The 20,880-nt window shown below is 45.3% G+C and overlaps 2 protein-coding genes across 23 annotated transcripts in view; both read right to left on the bottom strand.

Annotated features, from left to right (window-relative positions):
* The window catches only part of SPG11 (SPG11 vesicle trafficking associated, spatacsin), a 101,926-nt gene extending 97,808 nt beyond the window's left edge, over nt 1–4,118 (bottom strand). For 4 of the 5 annotated variants that reach the window (XR_010123811.1, XR_010123812.1, XM_054452000.2 and 1 more), the window contains exons 1-2: nt 3,798–4,118; nt 858–1,042 (exon numbers count right to left, since the gene is read on the bottom strand). Coding sequence is in view for 2 of the 5 variants with exons in the window: in XM_054452000.2 (XP_054307975.1) it covers nt 858–1,042; nt 3,798–4,054 (442 nt within the window). In the remaining 3 variants the exon portion in view is untranslated. Of the gene's footprint in view, nt 1–857; nt 1,043–3,242; nt 3,762–3,797 lie in introns of those variants that run through there. The other variant, XM_054452001.2, reaches the window with a different exon arrangement.
* A 2,016-nt stretch (nt 4,119–6,134) lies between these two features.
* PATL2 (PAT1 homolog 2) overlaps nt 6,135–20,880 on the bottom strand; it is a 45,686-nt gene continuing 30,940 nt past the window's right edge. For 4 of the 18 annotated variants that reach the window (XM_054450937.2, XM_063652199.1, XM_054450933.2 and 1 more), the window contains 16 exons: nt 17,375–17,409; nt 16,879–16,969; nt 15,884–16,095; nt 14,550–14,630; nt 13,634–13,776; nt 12,792–12,857; nt 12,419–12,560; nt 10,370–10,487; nt 10,180–10,277; nt 9,908–9,961; nt 9,679–9,812; nt 9,379–9,538; nt 8,741–8,881; nt 7,501–7,598; nt 6,794–6,943; nt 6,135–6,373 (listed from right to left, as the gene is read on the bottom strand). In XM_054450937.2, the coding sequence (XP_054306912.1) occupies nt 6,355–6,373; nt 6,794–6,943; nt 7,501–7,598; nt 8,741–8,881; nt 9,379–9,538; nt 9,679–9,812; nt 9,908–9,961; nt 10,180–10,277; nt 10,370–10,487; nt 12,419–12,560; nt 12,792–12,857; nt 13,634–13,776; nt 14,550–14,630; nt 15,884–16,095; nt 16,879–16,894 (1,632 nt within the window). In that variant the 5' untranslated portion in view covers nt 16,895–16,969; nt 17,375–17,409 and the 3' untranslated portion in view covers nt 6,135–6,354. Of the gene's footprint in view, nt 6,374–6,793; nt 6,944–7,500; nt 7,599–7,769; nt 8,882–9,378; nt 9,539–9,678; nt 9,813–9,907; nt 9,962–10,179; nt 10,278–10,369; nt 10,488–12,418; nt 12,561–12,791; nt 12,858–13,633; nt 13,777–14,549; nt 16,970–17,374; nt 17,410–19,090; nt 20,868–20,880 lie in introns of those variants that run through there. The other 14 variants (XM_054450932.2, XM_054450938.2, XM_054450939.2 and 11 more) reach the window with 11 other exon arrangements.

A 20,880-nucleotide genomic window follows, 5' to 3' on the forward strand; every position in this document is an offset into this window, starting at 1 on the left:
ATAAGAACACTTTTTCTTTTTTTAAAAGAAAAAAAAGAAGAAACCTTATAATCAAGGGTGAAGAGTATGTTACTGCTTTAAAAATAGAGGCTTGAGTGCTTTGATTTCTGCTCCTTGCAGTCAACAGCTCTATAAGCAGTCTAGATCAGCACTGTTCAATAGAAATATAATGTGAACCACATACATGACTTAAAATTTTCTAGCAGGGGTGGCTCACGCCTGTAATCCCAGCACTTTGGGAGGCCCAGGTGAGCGGATCACTTGAGGTCAGGAGTTTGAGACCAGCCTGGCCAACATGGCGAAACCCTGTCTCTACTAAAAATATAAAAGTTAGCTGGGCGTGGTGGCGGGCGCCTGTAGTCCAAGCTACTCAGAAGGCTGAGGCAGGAGAATCAGTTGAACTGGGGAGGCGAAGGTTGCAGTGAGCTGAGATGGCACCACTGCACTCCAGCCTGGGTGACAGAGCGAGACTCTGTCTCGAAAAAATAAAATAAAATAAAAATAAATAAATAAAATTTTCTGGTAGCCACATTGAAACAGGTGAAATTAATTTTAATAATATACGTTAGCTTATATTCAAAGTATTTCATATTGTGAAATGTAATTAAATACAAAAAATTGAGATATTTTACTTTTTTAGTATTAAGTCTTCAAAATCTAATATGTATATAACACAAAGTACATCTTAATTCATATTAACCACATTTCAAGTGCTCAATAGCCCCATCTGCCTAGTGACTACTATATCGGACAGTGTAGACCTGATTTCATCTCTATGACAACTTTTCCTGAAGTATATAACTACATGGTAATGTCACAAATTTAAATATGCTGAAAGACCACCTGTAGATACTTACTGATATCTTGATCTTCAATGAGCTTTTGCAATGCCTCCCCACTACAGCTATACAAAATGGTTGCATCACATCTTCCATCTTTCAAATTAAATTCATAGATAAGCAGTTCATAATTTTCACCAACAGCGAGCAGTTTGGGCTTTTCAGTTGGTGTGCTGCTGTCACGAGAATCCTCCCATATAAAGCTAAGAAAGAAAGTTTACATTTATTATATTCTATATCCGCAATAATATTTACCCACAATGGTGGGGGTAGAAGGGCTGAATAAGTAGAGAACAGTTTAGTTGACCCGGTATATTCATTCTACACGTCAATTTAAGAGAAGGTAAACTGCTCTAGGACCTCCCTCCTCTTCCCGCTTCCCTTTTACACCAACACAAAAATACAGGAGTGGGTGGTAAAAAACAAAAATGTGGGGCTCAGAGCAAGAAATGATGGCTCCATTTATTCTTTCATCTGTAATCTCAACTAGTATGTTTAAACAAACTGTCATGATCAAGGGTAGGTATCAACAACAAAATATGCATATTATTTATATGAGGTGGTATTCACAATAAAATAGGTTTTTGATAACTTAAATGTTTTGCCTTTAAAAAGAAAGTGATTATTTGTATTTATAGACTGACGATTCCAAATCTTGAAAAACTCTGCCTAATAGAACCTTCCGTGATGGAAATGTTTTATATTAGCATTGCCCAATACAGTAGTCAATAGCCACATGCAGCTACTGAACACTTGAAATGTGGGGCAACTAAGGAACCAAATTTTTTACTTTAACAGCCACATGTAGCTAATGACTACCATTACTAAACAGTACAGTTATGGAATTCTTAAACTGAAATGTCAAAATAACAACACTGGCAAGACTGATAGTGTTTCAGCTTCAAATTAAACATTAAAACTAAATTACATATTACAAATAAAAGCCCCAAATTTGAAAATAACAATGGAAAGAGGTGAGGCTATACCATGCTGATAAAATTTCATCTTTTAAGAAACTTGCTTTTTCTACAGAAGTAGTAAGTTTTATACTTCTGGAGTAGTATATAAAACTACTGTGGTACATACATGATTTAATTCAGTTAGTAATAAAACTAATAAGAGTACACAATAGTATTATGTACTATTATGTATTTTATACTACTATAGTTTTATACTATTAGAGTATTATATCCTTATTAGATAAAAAAATTGACATGTTTCTGACTGTTCATATTGATAAATGTAGAAAATAACCTAAATGTCAAATACACAAAAGGTTAAACTAAGATATACTTAAAAGGTAGAGTACATCATTAGCATAGGGACAATACTGCCACATGGAAAGACAGGAAATTTTCAATGCAATAAACAAGATATATGATGTAATTTCAACAATATTAAAAAGACCTATGTACTTTGAAAAAGTAGGAAGTAAACTCTAAATACTATAAACATGCTCTTATTTTTACCCTATGAAGTATTTTAACTAAATTAAAATTCAATTCAAATAAAAAAATTAAAAAGTCCTTTCTTGGTCCTCCTCCCCTCTAATTTCATGAACTAGCATATGAACGTTCCCTTTATTTCATCTGGGTCTTACCTTCCCTGCTGGGTTCTCAAACACCTAAAGATTTCGGCTTTTCTTTGCCCCATTCCTCTCTTTACAGAGTCACATTCACAGGTACTTGATACTGCTAAATAAACTAATTTCCCCTCAACTAGTTTATAAATAACTTAGTTTATAAACTAAACGCAGAGATTCCTCTTTCGAGCAACTAGACATTAAGGGTAGAGAGGACAAACCCAGAAGAGTTAAGCATTCACTGATTTATCAAATGAATCTCTAAATGTCAGGAGCTGTTAGAGGAGCTGGAGATTCCAAGATTAATAAGACACCTTTTGGCTACTCATCTTAAAGAGAGAGTTGTGAAAATACTATTAATAATTATTAAAAGAACAGGTCAGGCTCAGTGGCTCACGCCTGTAATCCCAACACTTTGGCAGGGAGAGGCGGGATCACTTGAGCCCAGGAGTTTGAGACTAGCCTAGGCAACATAGTGAGACCTCATCTCTACAAAAAATAGAAAAACTAGCCAGGCCTGGTGGTGCACACCTGTAGTCGTAGCTGCTGGGGAGGCTGAACCCGGGAGGTCAAGGCTGGCTGCCGTGAACCGTGACTGAGCCACTACACTCCAGCCTGGGCGACAGAGACCTTATCTTAAAAAAAAAAAAAAAAAAAAAGCAGCAGCCCACTCAAAACACTAAGAGAGCGTTCCTAAACTTTGATGTAAACTCTTAAGTACTGAACCAAGAGTTACGGAAGTACAAAGTAATGCATTATTGTAATCATGTTTGTCTTCCCCAAACATGCGCACCTCGCAAGAAAGAAGTGTCTTACTCAACTTTTTAGGCACTGCTCCTATGTAACAGCAGACACACAATATTTGTTGAATAAGTGAAGGGACAAACTGGACTCTGTCCTTGAAGAAGAGGACTACATGTGAAATAAAACGCTATTCATTTCAAGGACATGAAAAAAGTACCACGATGATTCAAATTAGAGATGATCCTCAGCTGGCATCTTTAACTGAAAGAAGAAATGGGCATGGGACTCGACGCTATGACAGTTAATCAACCTGCGTTGAATAATGAAAGAATCAGCGCCTCAGCTGAGACCTGTTCCGGGTTCGCCGCAGGTGGCAGAGGAGCTGGATGCCGTCTCCGCCCACCCGGAACAGGAGAGCCGGGCTGCCAGAATGCAACGACGCGAGCGTTTCAGGTCGGGGGAAGGGTTCTGTGAGGAAACCATGCTCGCCTCTGGGGCGTTTCCTGCAGCTGGCACCCTTCTCCCGCCACCTCTATGGCTGCAAGGAGGCCTCGGCATGAGCCCTTGGGGCTCAGCCAGCCGAGCCTAGGCTCTGGACTCCCCCCACGGCCCAGCTCTCCCTCAGCACTTACTGCCAGAAGGGGCCCTCCAGGCAGCAGCGACCCCCGCCCCGGCTGCCAGGCTCCAGAGAAAGCACTTGGAGGCTGCCCGCAGCCGTCAGGCTCCCCAGAGCCTCCTGCTGTGTGTGCAGCTGCGCCCGGGAGCCGAGCTGCCCCATCACCTCGGCGGGGACCGGCACCAACAGCATCGGTAGAACCCGCCCCATGGCCGCAACGCCCCAGCTACCGCCGGCGGAAGCGGCACTCGCGACCCCCTCCTCTGCAGCCATCTTGGCCCGGCGGTTACTTCCGGTCACTTTCGCCGGAACCTGACTGCGTCGTGGGCATGCGCGGTGTACGGAGCGGCTCACGCTCGGCCTCGTGACTCCCGCGGAGACCTCTCGGCTGTCTCCAGTCGATTCCATTCGTTTCCTGTGGGGGGCAGTACCAGCCTCTCTAGCAAAGCCACATCTGCCCTGACCCCAGTCCCACTCTGCTTAACTGCCCTGGCATGCTTGAAGGCCTAGCTTAGCGTAGCAGGCCGTTGCAGCCGTTCTCGCTCTGTGGCATTGCTCTTTGCCTTCTTGGTCCAGCTGCCTCCAGCTCCCTTGGAACCCAGTTCCTGCCTCTTTTGTTCGATTTTCTTATTGTGCTCTTTGCTTAAAGGCTCTGGGGTGGTGCCATTTCCGTGGTAGCATGGACCAAGTCTTACAGTGTGGATCCATAGTAAGGGTGTTGACCCGAAATTTGAAGTCAAATAATATCCATTGTAACAGTCAGAGAGACGGGGTAAGTAAGGGGTGGAGATGGTAGAGAGAGCTGTCTGTTTTCTCAGGGAAGTATGATCCAAGATCAAGAGAAGGAGAGGAGCAAAGGGTTTGAGGTGAGAAGAGGGGTTGAATAGGCATTTTGGTAAAGTCTCCTAAAAGACAACTGTACCTTCTTAACACATTTTCTACATTCAGAACATTTCAGCATAAATGTAACCTCCATTGACAGGCCTCCCCTAAGCCATTCAACCTAAAGTCCCTTCTACTGCAGTCTCTCACCTAGTTTTGTTTTTAAATCATAGTATTTATCACTACTTGATATTTTCTGCCAGTTCCTGTCCAATAAGAATGTAAACTTCAAAAGAGCAAGGACTTTGTTGCTCACCACTGTCCCGGCTAGTACCTAAAACAGTGCCTGTTTCATGAAAGGTACTCCAGCATTTGTTGATCAATGCATGACCTTATTTGTCAAAATAAAAGCAAACTTTTTTTTTTTTTTGAAATGGAGTCTCGCTTTGTCACCCAGGCTGGAGTGCAGTGGTGGGATCTCGGCTCACTGCAACCTCTGCCTCCCGGGCTCAAGTAATTCTGCCTCAGCCTTCCTAGTAGCTGGGATTACAGGCGCACACCACACCCAGCTAAATCTTTGTATTTTAGTGGAGACGGGGTTTCACCATGTTGGCCAGGCTGGTTTCTAATTTCTGATCTCCGGTGATTTACCTGTCCCAGCCTGGAAATGCTAAGATTACAGATGTGAGCCACCGTGCCCGGCTGAAACCAAACATTTTCTATCACAAGGGAGATATATTCAACCTTCTAAGCTTAGCTGAGGTTGTTTTCTGTTAAAAATGGCAATGTTAAAGCAATTTCTAAGGTTACACTTGTGTTAGCTACAACAAGGCCTTGTCCCTTATAATCAGGACAGTCTTCTCATGCCTGTAAATCCCAGCACTTTGGGAGGCCAAGTTGAGAAGATCACTGGAGCCCACCCTTGCCAACACAGGGAGACCCTTGTCTCTACAAAAAAAAAATTAAAAAATTTTTGAGACAGTTTCGCTCTTGTTGTCCAGGCTGGAGTGCAATGGCACAGTCTTAGCTCACTGCAACCTCCAACCTCTGCCTCCCGGGTTCAAGCGATTCTCCTGCCTCAGCCTCCGAGTAGCTGGGATTACAGGCATGTGCCATCATGCCTGGCTGATTTTGTATTTTTAGTAGAGACGCGGTTTCTTTGTGTTGGTCAGGCTGGTCTCAAACTCCCGACCCTCAGGTGATCTGCCTGCCTTGGCCTCCCAGAGTGCTGGGATTACAGGCATGAACCACTGCGCCTGGCCAAAAAAAATTTTTTTTAATATTAGCTGGGTGTGGTGTCACATGCCTCTAATCCAAGCTACTCAGAAGACTGAGGTGGGAGGATCACTTGAGCCTGGAGATCAACGCTGCAGTAAGCCATGATGGTGGCACTGCACTCCCACATGGGTGACAGAGTAAGACCCTGTCTCAAAAAAAAAAAAAAAAAAAAAAGAAAAAGGACATTCCTGGAGCACTCACACATAAGATAGCCTTCATTATAGGTTTTAACTTACAAGCAAGTTCCAACACATCATTCTATTATCTCTTTAATTATACCTTATATGCCGTGTCTTATTTTTAGGCACATCATTTAGATTTTTGAAGAAAGGATATGAAAATGGGGAAGGGTTCTCCAATATATAAAGGCATAAGAAATGTCTTCAGACTCTCTGGATCCCTGTAAACATAGTCTATATAGCTAGTGTCTGATGATTCAACTTCCCACATACACGTATTCCAGAACAAACAGATCAGTAGATCCAGGCAAACCTATAAAGAGAACAGATGTTAACTGCAAGCACAATTCTACTTTGCAAGCATTTATATGATTTAATTAGTATCTGACTCTTTCTAGCAGTAATTCTGAGGACAGAGATGACCATGTTATTCATGCTTATATCCTAGAATAGTTGTCCCTCAAGTATTTCTTGAATGAATAATTCAGGTTCTTAAATTAATTCTTGCCCTCAAATAGCTTAGCACTATAAATGACCAAAGCACCTGGAATAAAAGGTTGGCTGAAGACTTAGTCAAGACTGGTTACTCAGTAAATGTCAGTGTGTAGAACCACTTCTAAAAACACATGATCCTTCATGCTCATAATTTAGAAGAAGGAAGTAGTGAAGCAAGTAACAGAACATAGATTGGGCTTGAACAAGGGGCTTTGACCTTGTTTCTGCCATTACTTACTCCATCCTGGCCTCCAGCTGCTGAACCAATTGTTTGTCCACGTGGTGACAGAACAGGGGAAGTAGGTTGCTGGGGAAAGCTAGGGGTTCTGCCAGAGAGGCTGTAGGCATTTGGGCTATCTCCCAGGCAATCAGAACCACCATGTCTGTCCTAGAGAGCATAAATATAAATATAAGCAAATAGAATTGCTTAAGAAACAGACTCAGGGCCAAGGTTTCTTATTATCTTTCCATTACTACTACCATTGTCCCCCACCCCCAGGTAGCAATTCAGAGGTAACATTTGAATGTTTGGTACATGCCAAGCAATGCTTAGTGCTTTACACATTTCCCTTCCTATTTAATCTTAAGAACTATGAGGGGTTAATACCATCATCCCTAGTTTGTAGATAAAGAAACTAAGAGAAGTGAGAAGTGAAAGAACTTGCTCTAAAGTTATATCGCTAGTAAGTGATACAGCCAGAATTCAAACATAGGTCTTTTTAAACTCTAAAGCTTGTCCCCTTAGGTACTATGTTATACTGCCTCCTAGAAGAAACTAAAACTCTAGGGCACTATAGAAAAAAAGCAGAACAGCTACAACACTGCTACTTCTTTCTCTATCCAACCTCCTCAGTACTTGAAAATGCCTCAGGAAATACTTCATCTGGCTCAGTCTGCACATCCCGAGGGTACTAGATAGTAGTTACAAGGCCTTTATGATCTTACCAAGCTGTACGGTCACTGTTGGGTTCCTCCAGGGAAGAATGCAGTGATACCAGCTGCTCCCCATGGCTCAGCAGGGCATAGAGCAAAGATATTCCAAACTGCAAGGGACATACATATATTCCAGGGCAAAATGAGTTCACACCCGGCATTTGGTGCTTTCCTGACTCTTATCTTCCCAACTAAAGGATAGGTTCACATTTAGAGATAGAGCTCAAAATATCCACAAGTGCTGTCAGGTTTTACACTGGTGAGCCAAAGAACTCTCTAACCTTTCCATAGGAATCAATGCTCTGAACTTTTCCAAAAGACACTCTTGGAGAGCTGATTAAATGCATACTTCTAGGCTTAACTCCTAGGAGTAGGAGATCGGGAATGCATCCAGGAATCTGAGGCAGGTAGTCTGTGGACCCTACTTTAAGAGGCACTTCTTTAAGCAAAGACCTTCAGTGTGGCATACATGAGATAACCCACTGGGATATTAGAAGAGAGCATCAAAATTTTTCACATCTAGAGTCTCATTCTTTAAAATTTTCTATCTTTTATTATATACCTATTGGCTGGGCACAGTAGCTCATGCCTGTAATTCCAGCACTTTGGGAGGCCGAGGCAGACGAATCACTTAAAGTTAGGAGTTCAAGACCAGCCTGGCCAACATGGTGAAACCATGTCTCTACTAAAAATACAAAAATTAGCTGGGTGTGGTAGCACACACTTGTAATCCCAGCTACTTGGGAGGCTGAGGCAGGAGAATCACTTGAACCCAGGAGGTGGAGGTTGCAGTGAGCCAAGATCGTGCCACTGTACTCCAGCCCAGGTGACAGAGCAAGACTATCTAAAAAATAAAAAAATAAAATATTTTATTATGTACCTATTATTACTAGAGTTACATGTATTTGATTTATAAACACATGGGTAGTGTGGTTTAGAATATTTTTTTTTACTGAAAGGGGTATACAAGAGTTTGGAGACCTGCTCTAGAGACTCACATCAGCAGCAATCAGGGAGCTTATTAGAAAAGCAGAGCAGGTGCATGGCCCCCACCCCAGACCCACTGAATAACTGAGTGGGACCAAGGAGCTGGGTTTAATAAGCTTGCCAGGTGATCGTGTGCTTACTAGAAATAGAGAAGCACTGCAGAGGATAAAATTTGTGGAGAGATGAGACTGTCCCCCAACTTACCCCTTATCAGTGATACCAACCTGAAAGCCATCTATGGAAAAAAGCCTCCTAGACATGTTACCTGATTCTGAAGCACCACGGTGACTGGCCGCTCTGAGGAGCCAGGTGGCAACAGCATTAATCCCTGAAGCCCTTGGAGGAGTTCGTGGAGGGTCAAGTGACTGATACATTTGCCCAGAGGTTTGAATAACATTTGTAGGGCCTGCAAGAAGATCAGTAAGCACCTCCCAAATTCCACTACAACTTCACCTCCCCTTACCTTGCTTCCACAGTCCCTTCCCTCGCTGACCTGTCTTTAGCACGTCCTGGTGAGGTTACTTACCAGGCTTATCACCACTATGACTCTCCGTCCCCAACACTGACACCTTCAGTACCTACTTGTCCTAGGAAGCCTTCTCTAAGAAAAGTAGATAGGGGCTCAACATTTATCAGGGCATCCTAATCTTTTACTCAGACCTCCTCAGCACACTGACACCTGTGCAACCATACACCTGTTGCTTTTTGTTCATCATACCTGAAGATGATCCACTGTTCCTATAATAGTTCTGTAACTTCCTTGCCTGAGGGTGACAAGGCCAGCATCCCTCGCTGTGCCCAGCACCTTCTCTGGCATCTCTGGGGCATGTGGGGACTGGAGGGGAGGAACGACCCCTAACCTATTCAGGAGACCATCCTCTTCTCCACTCAGTGCCACAGTACCTGATCAGCCACATCCCTCCGGACCAGGAGGGGCAGATGGTGGGTGATAGCCAAAAGAATGGTAACAGCCTGATCCTGGGGCAGGAAGGGGAGCAGCCGGGCCACCAGGGCCTTCCCTTTCCTCACAGAGAGCACCTGCAGGAAGCCATCTGCTGTCTCTCTGCAAGGGAGAGAGGAGAACATTTTCAGAGCTCTGCATAGAAGAGAGGGCTACATGCCAGAAAGGAGAGGCAGAAGCAAGACCAGTGTCTTTGCTGCTCCTTCCCTTCCTGGGCTGAGGTGGAACCCTCCCACACTCACTCCAGGTTGTTCTGCTCCTGGGTCTTTAAGGTCTGGAAGAGCTTCTCAACCTGGTTGCTTTGCTGCTCAGAAAAGCAGGGCTGTGGAGGCCTATACTTCCAGCCCTCCTCTATTTCTAGTAACTGAAGGAACATCTGGGAATTTGAGGGTAGAAAAAGAGGTAAATTTGGGTAATATCTCATTCTCAAAGGTAGGTTCAGAATTCGTCCCTAAGGAACTGATATCTCACCTTCTCAATCCGGTATAATACCCGAAGCCTCTGACTGCTTGCAGCTTCTATATCCTAGGAGAAGAGAGTCGCCAGCTATCAGCTACACTGCCACTGCCACAGCCCTAGCCCGGGCCCCTGACTAGCTAGAGATTGAGCTGGAAAGGCTAGAAACAAAGTCTGATCATACTTCTTCCTCCCTCTTAGGTCACAGTCTTAACTCAAACACAAGAGGGTTCTAGACCCTTCTTCCAAAGGGGAGAGAAAAATGTCTGGGAAGATAGTGCTCCCACCTGCTCTTGAGTTCCATGGGGTACTGCATCAATAGCTCGGCGAGGGCTGAAGCATGTCGACATAGCTACCTGGCCCAGGGAACCCTCGATTCGGACCACTGCATGAGAAGAGAGGCACATTTCCCTCCCCCTCCTACACTCTGTCCACCCAGATGCCCAGCCCAAGTCAGCAGGTCAGCCCTGACCCTACCGGACTCGTAAGCCTCTGCCTTCTGAATGTAAGGCGTTACCAGCTTGAGGGACTCAACCCGGTTTCTTCGTCCAAGTAGCTCTTCGTCTGCCTGCTTCTCTAGCTTCTGGTAATATTCCTGAGAATGAATGGAATAGGAAAAAAAAACAAAACAAAACACCATATATTCATCTTTTGAATTTAGAATTAAGTTTCTCAAGTGCAGCCTCTTTACTTTTTTTGTGTGTGTGTGTTATAAGTTTTGTTTGAGACAGGGTCTCCCTCTGTCACCCAGCTGGAGTGCAGTGGTGCAATCTCTGGCTCACTGCAACCTCCCTGGCTCAAGTGATCCTCCCACTTCAGCCTCCTCAGTAGCTGGGGCCACAGGCACATGCTACCATGCCCAGCTAATTTTTGTATTTTTTATAGAGGTGGGATTTCACCATGTTGCCCAGGCTGATCTTGAACTCCTGGACTCACGCAATCAGCCCTCCTTGGCCTCCCGAAGTGCTGGGATTACAGGTGAGCCACTGTGCCCAGACAAGCATGGCCTCTTAACACTCTTTCCTATAACAATCATTCCAGAAATGATGCTGGTACCTTAGGCCCTCCTTGCAGTTATTCTAAAGTGTCTTAAGCACCCTGGGCCCCACGTCACCCATCTTGGAATTCACATACCAAATACTTAAAGACTAGGTACCACCACCAAGTCTGATGAAAGGGCAGAGAGCAAAGTGGAGAGCCAGTGAGCAAACCTGTTCCAGCGTCTGTAACCTTCCTGCATTCCTCATGCCCTAGTACCCACATACTCCATACCACCTGTCCTCCCCACTTCCCCATTTAATCTTGTGACCTCACCTGTGCTTTCTAAAAATCAGTTATCTGATGATATGAAGGCCATCCAGAGGTTTAAGCACAGAACTAGCTATAGGGATGTGTTTGTCAGTTGCCCTCTAGGCCAGTTTTATACTTCTGTGGATTTGCTCAGCAGCTCTGACATTTTCTTAAAGTTGAGAAATCCTAAACTAAAATCCACTGACAAGCCAAACGAGGATTTGAAAAAGGCTCTGTTGTTTAGAAGCAATGCCAAAAAGGCAAGAATACAAAACTATTTCACTTTCAGTGACCCTTGCAGAAAAAGGAGGGCTTTTGAAGCTTGGTGGAAAGAAAGGAAAAATACCTAATGTAAATGAGAAGGGAATAGGGATGGGGCACTGGATGGGAGGCTCCCAGATGTTGAGGTGAAAGTGAAACAGCCAGCCGGGCGCGGTTGCTCACGCCTGTAATCTCAGCACTTTGGGAGGCTGAGGCGGGCGGATCACTTGAGGTCAGAAGTTCAAGACCAGCCTAGCCAACATGGTGAAACCCCGTCTCTACTAAAAATACAAACATTAGCTGTGTATGGTGGTGCATGCCTGTGATCCCAGCTACTTGGGAGGCTGAGGCAGGAGAATCACCTGAACCCTGGAGGTGGAGGTGGCAGTGAGCTGAGACAGTGCCACTGCACTTCAGCCTGGATGACAGAGGGAGACTGTCTCAAAAAAAAAAAAAGAAAGAAAGAAAGAAAGAAAACAGTCTAGACAACCCAAAAACTTGTGGACAAAGACTTGCCCCATAAATAAAGGCAGAAGGAAGCAGGGGAAAATGAGTAAAAACGTCTGCTGTCGTTCGTTCAGTTAAACAAACTGAATCCCACTATTTGTAACATCCCTGTGCTTTAGATCTAAAAAGTGAAAGTAGATGAATATAACAAGACATTTCTCAGCATACAAAGGTGGGAAAATCCGTATTTCCTGGGTGAACAGGGAAAATTCTTAGCAAAGAGTAGAGACAAAACCCAAGTGTGTTTGGGGAACTGGAAATAATCTTAGTTGGCTGAAATGTAGGAAGATAGAGAGAAATGAGTTTGGGATGTCAATTTTAGAAATATGGCCCCCATCCTGTAGTGATTCTCTCTCCCACCTGAACAGACATGACCTCTGTGAGCCGAAGAGAGGATCAGAGAGGGCCCGGGAGTCCAGGCCCATTTGACCCAAGGTCAGAGGCTGGGCTGAGTACTGCGGGGCTCACCTGGTAGTAGTAGTCATCCAGGCGGGGTTTTGCACTCTGCAGCTGCACCATCTGCACTTTTATCACCCAGTCCTTCTCTTTTCTGGTCATGAGGTTAGCATAGGGGTCTGGCTGCTGAGACCAAGGCTTCTTGGCTGGGGGACTTTAAGCCAGGAGGAACAACCCTTTAGACTTACCCACCACTGCCACTTCCTAAGGAGTGTGGTGAGCAGGAAGTGGGGCTCTCTGGGAAGGATGGAGCAAGCACAGAGGTGGGCAACAGTATGAGAGTTTTAACCACCACATGGGAGCTTTGAGGGAGACAACTGGTCACAAGTGGAGACCCGGCATGCAGATGGGCTCCCCTCAACTCTGCTCCTGGTCTGGGCTTTACCTTGGTGTTTGACTATGCTGCTGCTGCAAGATTCGTTGGTGCCGAGGGTGGAGCTGGGTCAGATGACTGGGAAGACAAGAAGTAACGAGCTGGGTGGAAGGAAGCTCTCAGTTCTCCACCCCCTCCATTCATTCAGCCCAGGTCAACTCAGATGGACACCTAAGGAACCTTATCTGTTTAGGTACTTTCCCAAAGTCAGCCACATGGCACATCATAGTCCTAGACCCACAGGGTTCCCAAGCTCCTCCAACATCTATTTTCCTGCAATTTGGCTGCAGGAAATCTTTGAACAGTAGAAAACGTTTTGGCCTGGTCATCAGGAGTTCTGAATAGTAGTCTCAGTTCCATCATACTACCTGATCGCAAATAAATTTTTATTTTTAATTTTTGAGACAGTCTCCTTCTGTCATCCAGGCTGGAGTGCACTGGCATGGTCTCAGCTCACTGCAACCTCTGGCTCCTGGGTTCAAGTGATTTTCCTGCCTCAGCCTCCCAAGTAGCTGGGATTACAGGTGCTCGCCACCACGCCTAGCTAATTTTTGTATATTTAGTGGAGACACAGTTTCACCATGTTGGCCAGGCTGGTCTCGAACTCCTGGCCTCAAGTGATCCTCCCACCTCAGCCTCCCAGAGTGCTGGGATTACAGATGTGAGCCACAGCACCCGGCTTTAAATAAATTTTTAATCTCTCTGGGGCTACATTTGTGAGGGAGAAGGAATTAGACTATACCTCAGACTTCTCTTAATAGATTTCTGTGTTTTCCTGTGGCAGCTGGTAGGCATGGTCCCCACCCCTCAGCCAGCACCTCCTGAGACCTCTGGGGAGAACCTCAAACCAGTACCTGAACCTAGGGGGCCACGAGGTCAGCAGGCTGCAGAAGAGAGTTGGGTCTGGTGAAGGCAGCCGAGGTCCAAAGTGCCGTGCTGGAGAGCTGGTGCTGGGAAATGTAGGCCAGAAAGGGATGGGCGACAGGTAGTCCAAGGTCTGAGAGAGGAATTAAGAGGTCTGGGAGAACGCCATCTCCACCAAAAGAATGCTGCTCTTGTTGTGAGGGCTCAGTTCCTTTCCTACCTTTTCCCCTCAAGAACTTCACCCAACATTGTGCCTTCTTGTGAGTCCCTCAAGGCAGCTTTGGGGGCACCAGACTATGGTTCCTGCCCTTGTTTCAACAGGGCTTGACTAGGAAGCAGCTCTTCATTCCCTGACAATGCGGGGTCATGTGCTTTTCCTACCATTTGGAAAGTCAACACCTCTCACTCTCCTCTCTATAATAGTCTTCTGTTGGGCTGTCTTCAGCCACTGGGGCAGTACTCATCTGTGTTTTCTGACTCACTCAAAGCCCTCCTCAGAGCTCTAATTCCTTCTAGTTCTCCCTGCAGGATATCCTGGTTCTTGAATTCCTCTACCCCAGGCCATGTTCCCATTACACAGTTAATTGCAGGGCAGGTGCGCTTTCCAGCTAAGTTGGGCTGGCCATCTGCTGAAAGATTGCCTAAGGCAGGAGTAGGGATCTAGTTTGTCCTTGTTCATACAAATGGCCAGTTGTCCCAGTACCACATATTAAGGTGTCTATCCATGCCCCTGGTTGGGCACACCACCTCTGTCATTTATCAAGCTCCTCTATGATGGGACAACTCCCACCTCCCATACCCATACCTCACTTTGGGTGCCTTAACTCCAGACCAGGGTTGGGGGTAGACTGAACATAATGGATGGAATCCTCACTACCCACAGTATGGAGACTGCAGCAGACTCACCTGCCACAGAAAGTGCAAGGAGGCAAGTGACATTCCCAGCACACCAGGGGCCTTGACTCCAGGGGAGCTAAGCAGAGCTCTCTGGAACAGGAGGGAGGAAAAACCAGGCTCGAATGGGCCTCTGTAGTGTCTTCTGCATTCACCTGTGTTTTTGAGGGGGTGGGAGGAAGCAGCACGACCAGGTATTCCAACATCCAGGGCAGTGGCAGCTTGGCCCTCCCTCAGATTCAAAGTCAACTGGGCCAGGATCCCTCTCCCTCTCCTGGGAGAAATAAGACTAGTGCAGTGGTCCTCATTTATTCATGAGACATATGTTCCAAGACCCCCAAGGGATGCCTAGAACTGGATAGTACTAAACCCTGTGTATAGTGCTTTTTTCTTATATATACATGCCTATGATAGTTTATATATATATTTAAAAAATTTTTTTTTTAGAGTCAGGATCTTGCTCTGTCACCCAGGCTGGAGTGCAGTCGCACCATCATAGCTAACTGCAGGCTCAAACTCCGGAGCTCAGGCCATCCTCCTGCCTCAGACTTCTAAGTAGCTGAGACTACAGGCACATGCTACCATATCTGGCTAATTTTTGAAATTTTTTTTCTCTTTTTTTTTGTAGCGACAGGGTCTTGCTTTGTTGCCCAGGCTGGTGTGGAATTCCTGGCCTCAAGCAATCCTCCCAAAGTGCTGGGATTACAGACAAAAGCCACTGCAACTGGCTAGTTTAATTTATGAATTAGACACAATAAGAAATGAACAATAAAAATAGAACAGTTATAACAATATACTGTAATAAAAGTTATGTGAATGTAGTCTCTCTTAAAATACCTTATTGTACTATACTCGCCTATTTTCAGACTATAGTTGACCAAGGGTAACTGAAATGGCAGAAAGTGAAACAATGGACTACTGTACCTTAGTAGTAGGTTGAAGGAAGTTCTGAGTCACCTCATATCTACATAGGAGTCCTTGTCCTTCTCCACTAGTTATGGGATCCAAGGGAATAAATACCAGGAATGGACTACTGAGACAGAGGGGCCCAGGATCAGGCAAATGTGACTCACCTTTAATGCTAGTAGCAGGGCCACCGCCTGTGGGCGATGCACAGCTCTGCTAGGACCTGGTTTTAAGGCGAGAACAGCATCAGAAACGAAGTGGGAGACAGGAGAAAGAGGGAAGGAGAGAGTCCCTAACTCAGGTTCAAGGCTTAAAAAGAAAGTGTTAATCCAGAACTTGTCTTAGAAAAGGGTAGAAAAGAGAAGAGGAATGTTTAGTGACAGCCTGTGAGCCACAGACAGTTCAGGACAACCCTCTCCCATTCCCTCCTGCCATGGTACCTGGGTGTTGTGGACAGCACCAAGTACAGCTGGATCCCCAAGATCATTCTGTTCCTCCTCTAGGTCTGGGTCCAGATCTGGGTCCAGATCCTCTCCGTCCTCCTCCTCTTCCTCTTCCTCCTCCTCCCCTTCATTCTCTTCTTCTTTTTCCAATTGGCAGGCAGACACCAGCTCCTCCTCAGGAGCCAAGGGGCCACAGGTCTTACCTGGCCCTTGGTTTAAGTGTGGGCCAGAGGAGAAGGTAAGATGGGGGCTCAGCTGTGAGTCTTGTCTAGAGAGGCTGCTACTCAATAGCACTTCTGTTCATAAGCCATCTCCAGCACCACCTTTGAACATAACGCGTCCTGTTCTGTGGGTTTAACTCGGCCTCCCTTCTCCCAAGGTGACCCGAGCCATCCCCCAGTAAGTCAAATGGAACCTGAGCCAGGTGTGGTGGCTCGTGCTTGTAGTCCCACTTACTTGGGAGGCCAAGGCGGGAAGATCATGTGGGCCCAGGAGTTTGAGATCAGCCTGGGCAACACAGTGAGACCCTGTCTCTAAGTAAAAAATTTAAAAAGCAAACAAAAGGAACCTGGCAGATACCAAACACCTTCACTTTCACATCCCCTCTTCAATTCCTTCATTAAGTTCTAGCACAGCCTTTTCCATCTGCTCTGCCCCACCCAACGCCCTTCTGTTGCCTCTTTGAACAAGTTCCAGCTGCCCTGACTCACTGCAATTTAACCCTACTGTGTGCCATATACTTTACGTGCATATGTTCATTTAACAGTCATATGAGGCTGTCCTGGGTTGTTGTTGATAATTTTACTAGGATAGTGAGAAAAATAAAGCCCAGAAGAGTGACCTTTCAGTCACCCATTATAATATAATTAGCAAACGGAAGAATTTGGAATAACTTCCAGTGACTCTGGACATCCAAGCCCGTATGTGAAACAGACCAGCAAGCTCTGCATGCTGGGGCATTTTATATAACATCACGGCCCACTTGTTGATACCTTCAAGGCATTTCATCTTGGCAGGCTGGTGGACTTCCTTCTTAGCTGTGTCCTCCAGTGAAACAGCATTGCCAGCCTCTGGAAGGTAAACCTGAGACAAGAAAGAGGCCAAGAGGCACCATCCTCAGTCAGTAAGGATGACATGGCACCCTAAAACAGCCATGGAATCCTCCCAGCAAGATGGTTAGAGAATTCTTGGCCATAGTCCTGAGGAGAGAGACCCTGGGGTCTCAGACTGCCATAAACCCCCACCCTCCCAGCTCAACTCTAGGGAGCTGTCCCACAAAGGGACAGAAATGAGGCACAGGCTAGGAGCAGGAAGAGAAGTACTTCCCAACGGACATCACCAGTCACCGTCCGAGTGTGGTGATGCATTGCTGCCGACACCCACCACCTGACTGTTGCTGTCCTTTCTGTTTAAGTTATTCATAGCAGCCTGGGCCAGGACCTGTTTGCCGCTCCTGGCTTTAAAAGTCCCAGCTCCTCCCCTGCTCACCCATTAAAGGGCCAGCATCCTCCATCCACTGGGGCCTGATGGAAATATGAGAACATAGTTTAATGATTAAAAAAATGCTTGAACAGAGAAAAGACATACACTGCATTTTTAGCCATCCATGGCTTTTAGTATAGTTTATTGGGATTGATATTTGGGGGCAGATATTTAAAAAGAGGATCCCTGTTTTCCACACCCTTCATTGGTACTTTGTGAGGTTGCATTTCATTTAATCCCTAGGTTTTGCTTCAACAAAATTGGATAGGAAAGTCCTGGGTAGATTCTGGGGAGGATGCCTAGCAACCAGGTTCCTGGTGCTTCAGGGCAGCGTACTTGAAGCCCTCAAGTCCACCTGATGATGCTTGCCCTTCACCGGGTCATGTGAGCTTAAGTCAGCTACTCAGCTCTGACTGATGAGAGACCCCTGTGAATTTGGAAGTCAGATCTTCATGATAAAAACACTTTTGCATGAGATACACAGTCTTACATCTTCTTGGCTGCTCTAATGGCAAACTGGTCCAGAAGCTCAGGAGTAAAAACAAATCAACAACAACAAAAACAAAAGCATACCTGCTCCTGGTAGGCAAAACCCAACACCCTCCCAAGTCTCATCTAACCCTCAAGCAACCCTGGGTTCTGTGCCGACATCCTGTGATCAGCTGAAAACCACATGACTTTGTAGAACTTCTGAATAAAAATAAAAACTAAGTTAATTTCCCTACATCAAAAATAAAAGTTAGGACCCTCTTGTCATGGTGATAAGACCATGATTCTTGGTGCCTTTAAAGGAAAATATTTGTTTCAGAAGTTTTACTGCAGGTCATAACGATATGGGTGGGGGAACAAATATAAGTTGCTTGAAAGTTACTGAAAAACTTCTCATATATCTTGAGATAGCATCTCACTCTGTCACCCAGGCTGGAGTGTAGTGGCATGATCTTGGCCCACTGCAGCCTCCACCTCCCGGGTTCAAGAGATTCTCCTGCCTCAGCCTCCCGAGTAGCTGGGATTACAGGCGGCCACCACCATGCCCAGCTAATTTTTGTATATATATATATTTATTTCAGTAGAAACAGGGTTTCGCCATGTTGGCCAGGCTTGTCTCAAACTCCTGACCTCAAGTAATCCACCTGCCTTGTCCTCCCAAAGGGCTGGGATTACAAGCACAAGCCACCACACCCAGCTGGGTTCTGGCCTTTTTGGTAATGTTATTCAGCTGTTTCTCTCAGGAACTTCCTAATAACGTACTTTGGCACTATTAACAAAAGGACCACATGGTGAATTTCAGTGTTCCAGAGGTGATTCATTAGGTTGTTGTAGAGACTAGATCTTAAGGAGAAACTTGTTGCATGAAAATATTCATTCTGAAGGGACTTCTGGTACTGACTAGTACCAAAGCAGGTGGACTAGGGCTCAGTCTTAAAGATCACAGCCCTGCCCTGGCTGTTTGGAGTTTCACTTGGGACCTACTGTTTTTTATGAAGGTTCCCTACCCTTATCTGAAGTCTCATATGTCTACTGATCCCCTAGATGTTCTAACTTTCCTGCCATCATTTAATTATGTTAAGTTTAAGCTAAGCCTATGTTAGGCTTGGGGTAAACAGTGAATAAAGCAGATGCTTCCCACAGCCTGTTAGAGCTTCTTCTAGAATAAGAAGTACACACAGGTACACAGGATTGTTGGATCAGATTTTAAAAAGACATTAGAGTGGCTCATACCTGTAATCCCAGCACTTTGGGAAGCTGAGGCAGGAGGATAGCTTGAGCCCATGAGTTCAAGACAAGCCTGGACAACACAGTGAGACCCCATCTCTATTAAAAATTTTTTCTTAAAGAAAAAGATGACATTAGAAATATTTACATTTGCTACACAAAACACTCTTTTATGAGGAGATTTTTTATCCATTGTTTCAGGTTCTTTAATAACAGTAGATCTAGTCTGGCTTTCAATTTCTTCTTGAGTTTTAAGTTATATATCTTCTAGGAATTTGTCCATTTCTTATAAATTTTCAAATTTGTTGGCATAAAGTTGTTCATAGTATAAGAGTATTTACAAATCCATGCTATAACTGTACTTTGTCTCTCCTGCCCCCTTTTATTTACTTATTTATTTTGAGACAGAGTCTTGCCTGTCACTCAGGCTGGAGTGCATTGGCACGATCTCAACTCACTGCAATCTCCACCTCCTGTGTTCAAGTGATTCTCCTGCCTCAGCCTCCAGAGTAGCTGAGAATACAGGTGCACACCACCATGCCTGGCCAATTTTTTTTTTTTTTTTTTTGAGACAGAGTCTCGCTCTGTCGGCCAGGCTGGAGTGCAGTGGCACCATCTCGGCTCACTGCAACCTCTGCCTCCTGGGATCAAACAATTCTCCTGCCTCAGCCTCCCGAGTAGCTGGGATTACAGGGGTGTGCCACTATGCCTGGCTACTTTTTGTATTTTTAGTATAGACGGGGTTTCACCATGTTGGCCAGTCTGGTCTTGAACTCCTGACCTCAGCTAATCCACTTACCTCGGCCTCCCAAAGTGCTGGGATTACAGGTGTAAGCCACCGTGCCTGGCCAATTTTTTTTTCTTCTTTTTTTTTTTTAGTAGAGATGGGCTTTCGCCATGTTGGCCAGGCTGGTCTCGAACTCCTGGCTTCAAGTGATCCACCTGCCTCGGCCTCCAGCGTGCTAGGATTACAGGCGTGAGCCACTGCATCTGGCCCTTTGTCTCCCTTTTTATTCCTAACATTATTCATCTCCTCCTTTGTTCTTCTTTCTAGAGTTTGTCTATTTTATTAGTCTTTTTAAAGAACCATGTATGTCAGGTTTCCTTCAGGAAATAGATGGTGTACTCAAACTGGATAATCTAATAAAAAGATATTTATAAAAGTATAGAAAGAGTATAGTGAAATCACAAGTAATAGCAGAAACCCCTAGGACGGGGACAAGAGGATGGAGCAGTCACCAGAACCTGGAGACAGAGAAGGCTGCCTGGCTTCAGATAATGTCAGCATCTGTGCTGTATGAGTTCCAGTGTGGCAGCCCTCTCCTAAATTACACCAATTCCCTCTGGATCTGGGATCTGCTCCCTCCTCTTGCCCCTGAGGTCTAGGGGTGTGATAGGCTCCTCACTCTTGCTAGTTCCAGGGTGCTTCACTGGCCTTTATGAGTTTCCCTTCACCCTGTTCACACCTTGGTGAATATTCTCTTCCGGACATGCTCCTCAGTTACACCACTTGAATGTGCCATCTACTTCTTGTCAGGACCGTGACTGACACTGCTTCATCACCAGCCTGCTGAGCTGTTCTTTAATTTGTCCTTGTTTAGCTTCCTTTCTCATCCATCCCTCATCAGTGATTCTAAAAAATAGGCATTGTCCTCCTCTAGTTTTCCATACAACTCCCGTTTCTACTCTCAGCAGTCAACCTCACCTCTTATGTTATGGGGAAAATAGAGGCCATTGGGGCTGATCCACTTCAATTCATACTTGGAGGAAATTACACACAGCCACAGGCCTCCTCA

Source organism: Pongo pygmaeus, chromosome 16 (assembly GCF_028885625.2).
Source record: "Pongo pygmaeus isolate AG05252 chromosome 16, NHGRI_mPonPyg2-v2.0_pri, whole genome shotgun sequence".
In the NCBI taxonomy this organism is placed as follows: Eukaryota; Metazoa; Chordata; class Mammalia; order Primates; family Hominidae; genus Pongo; species Pongo pygmaeus.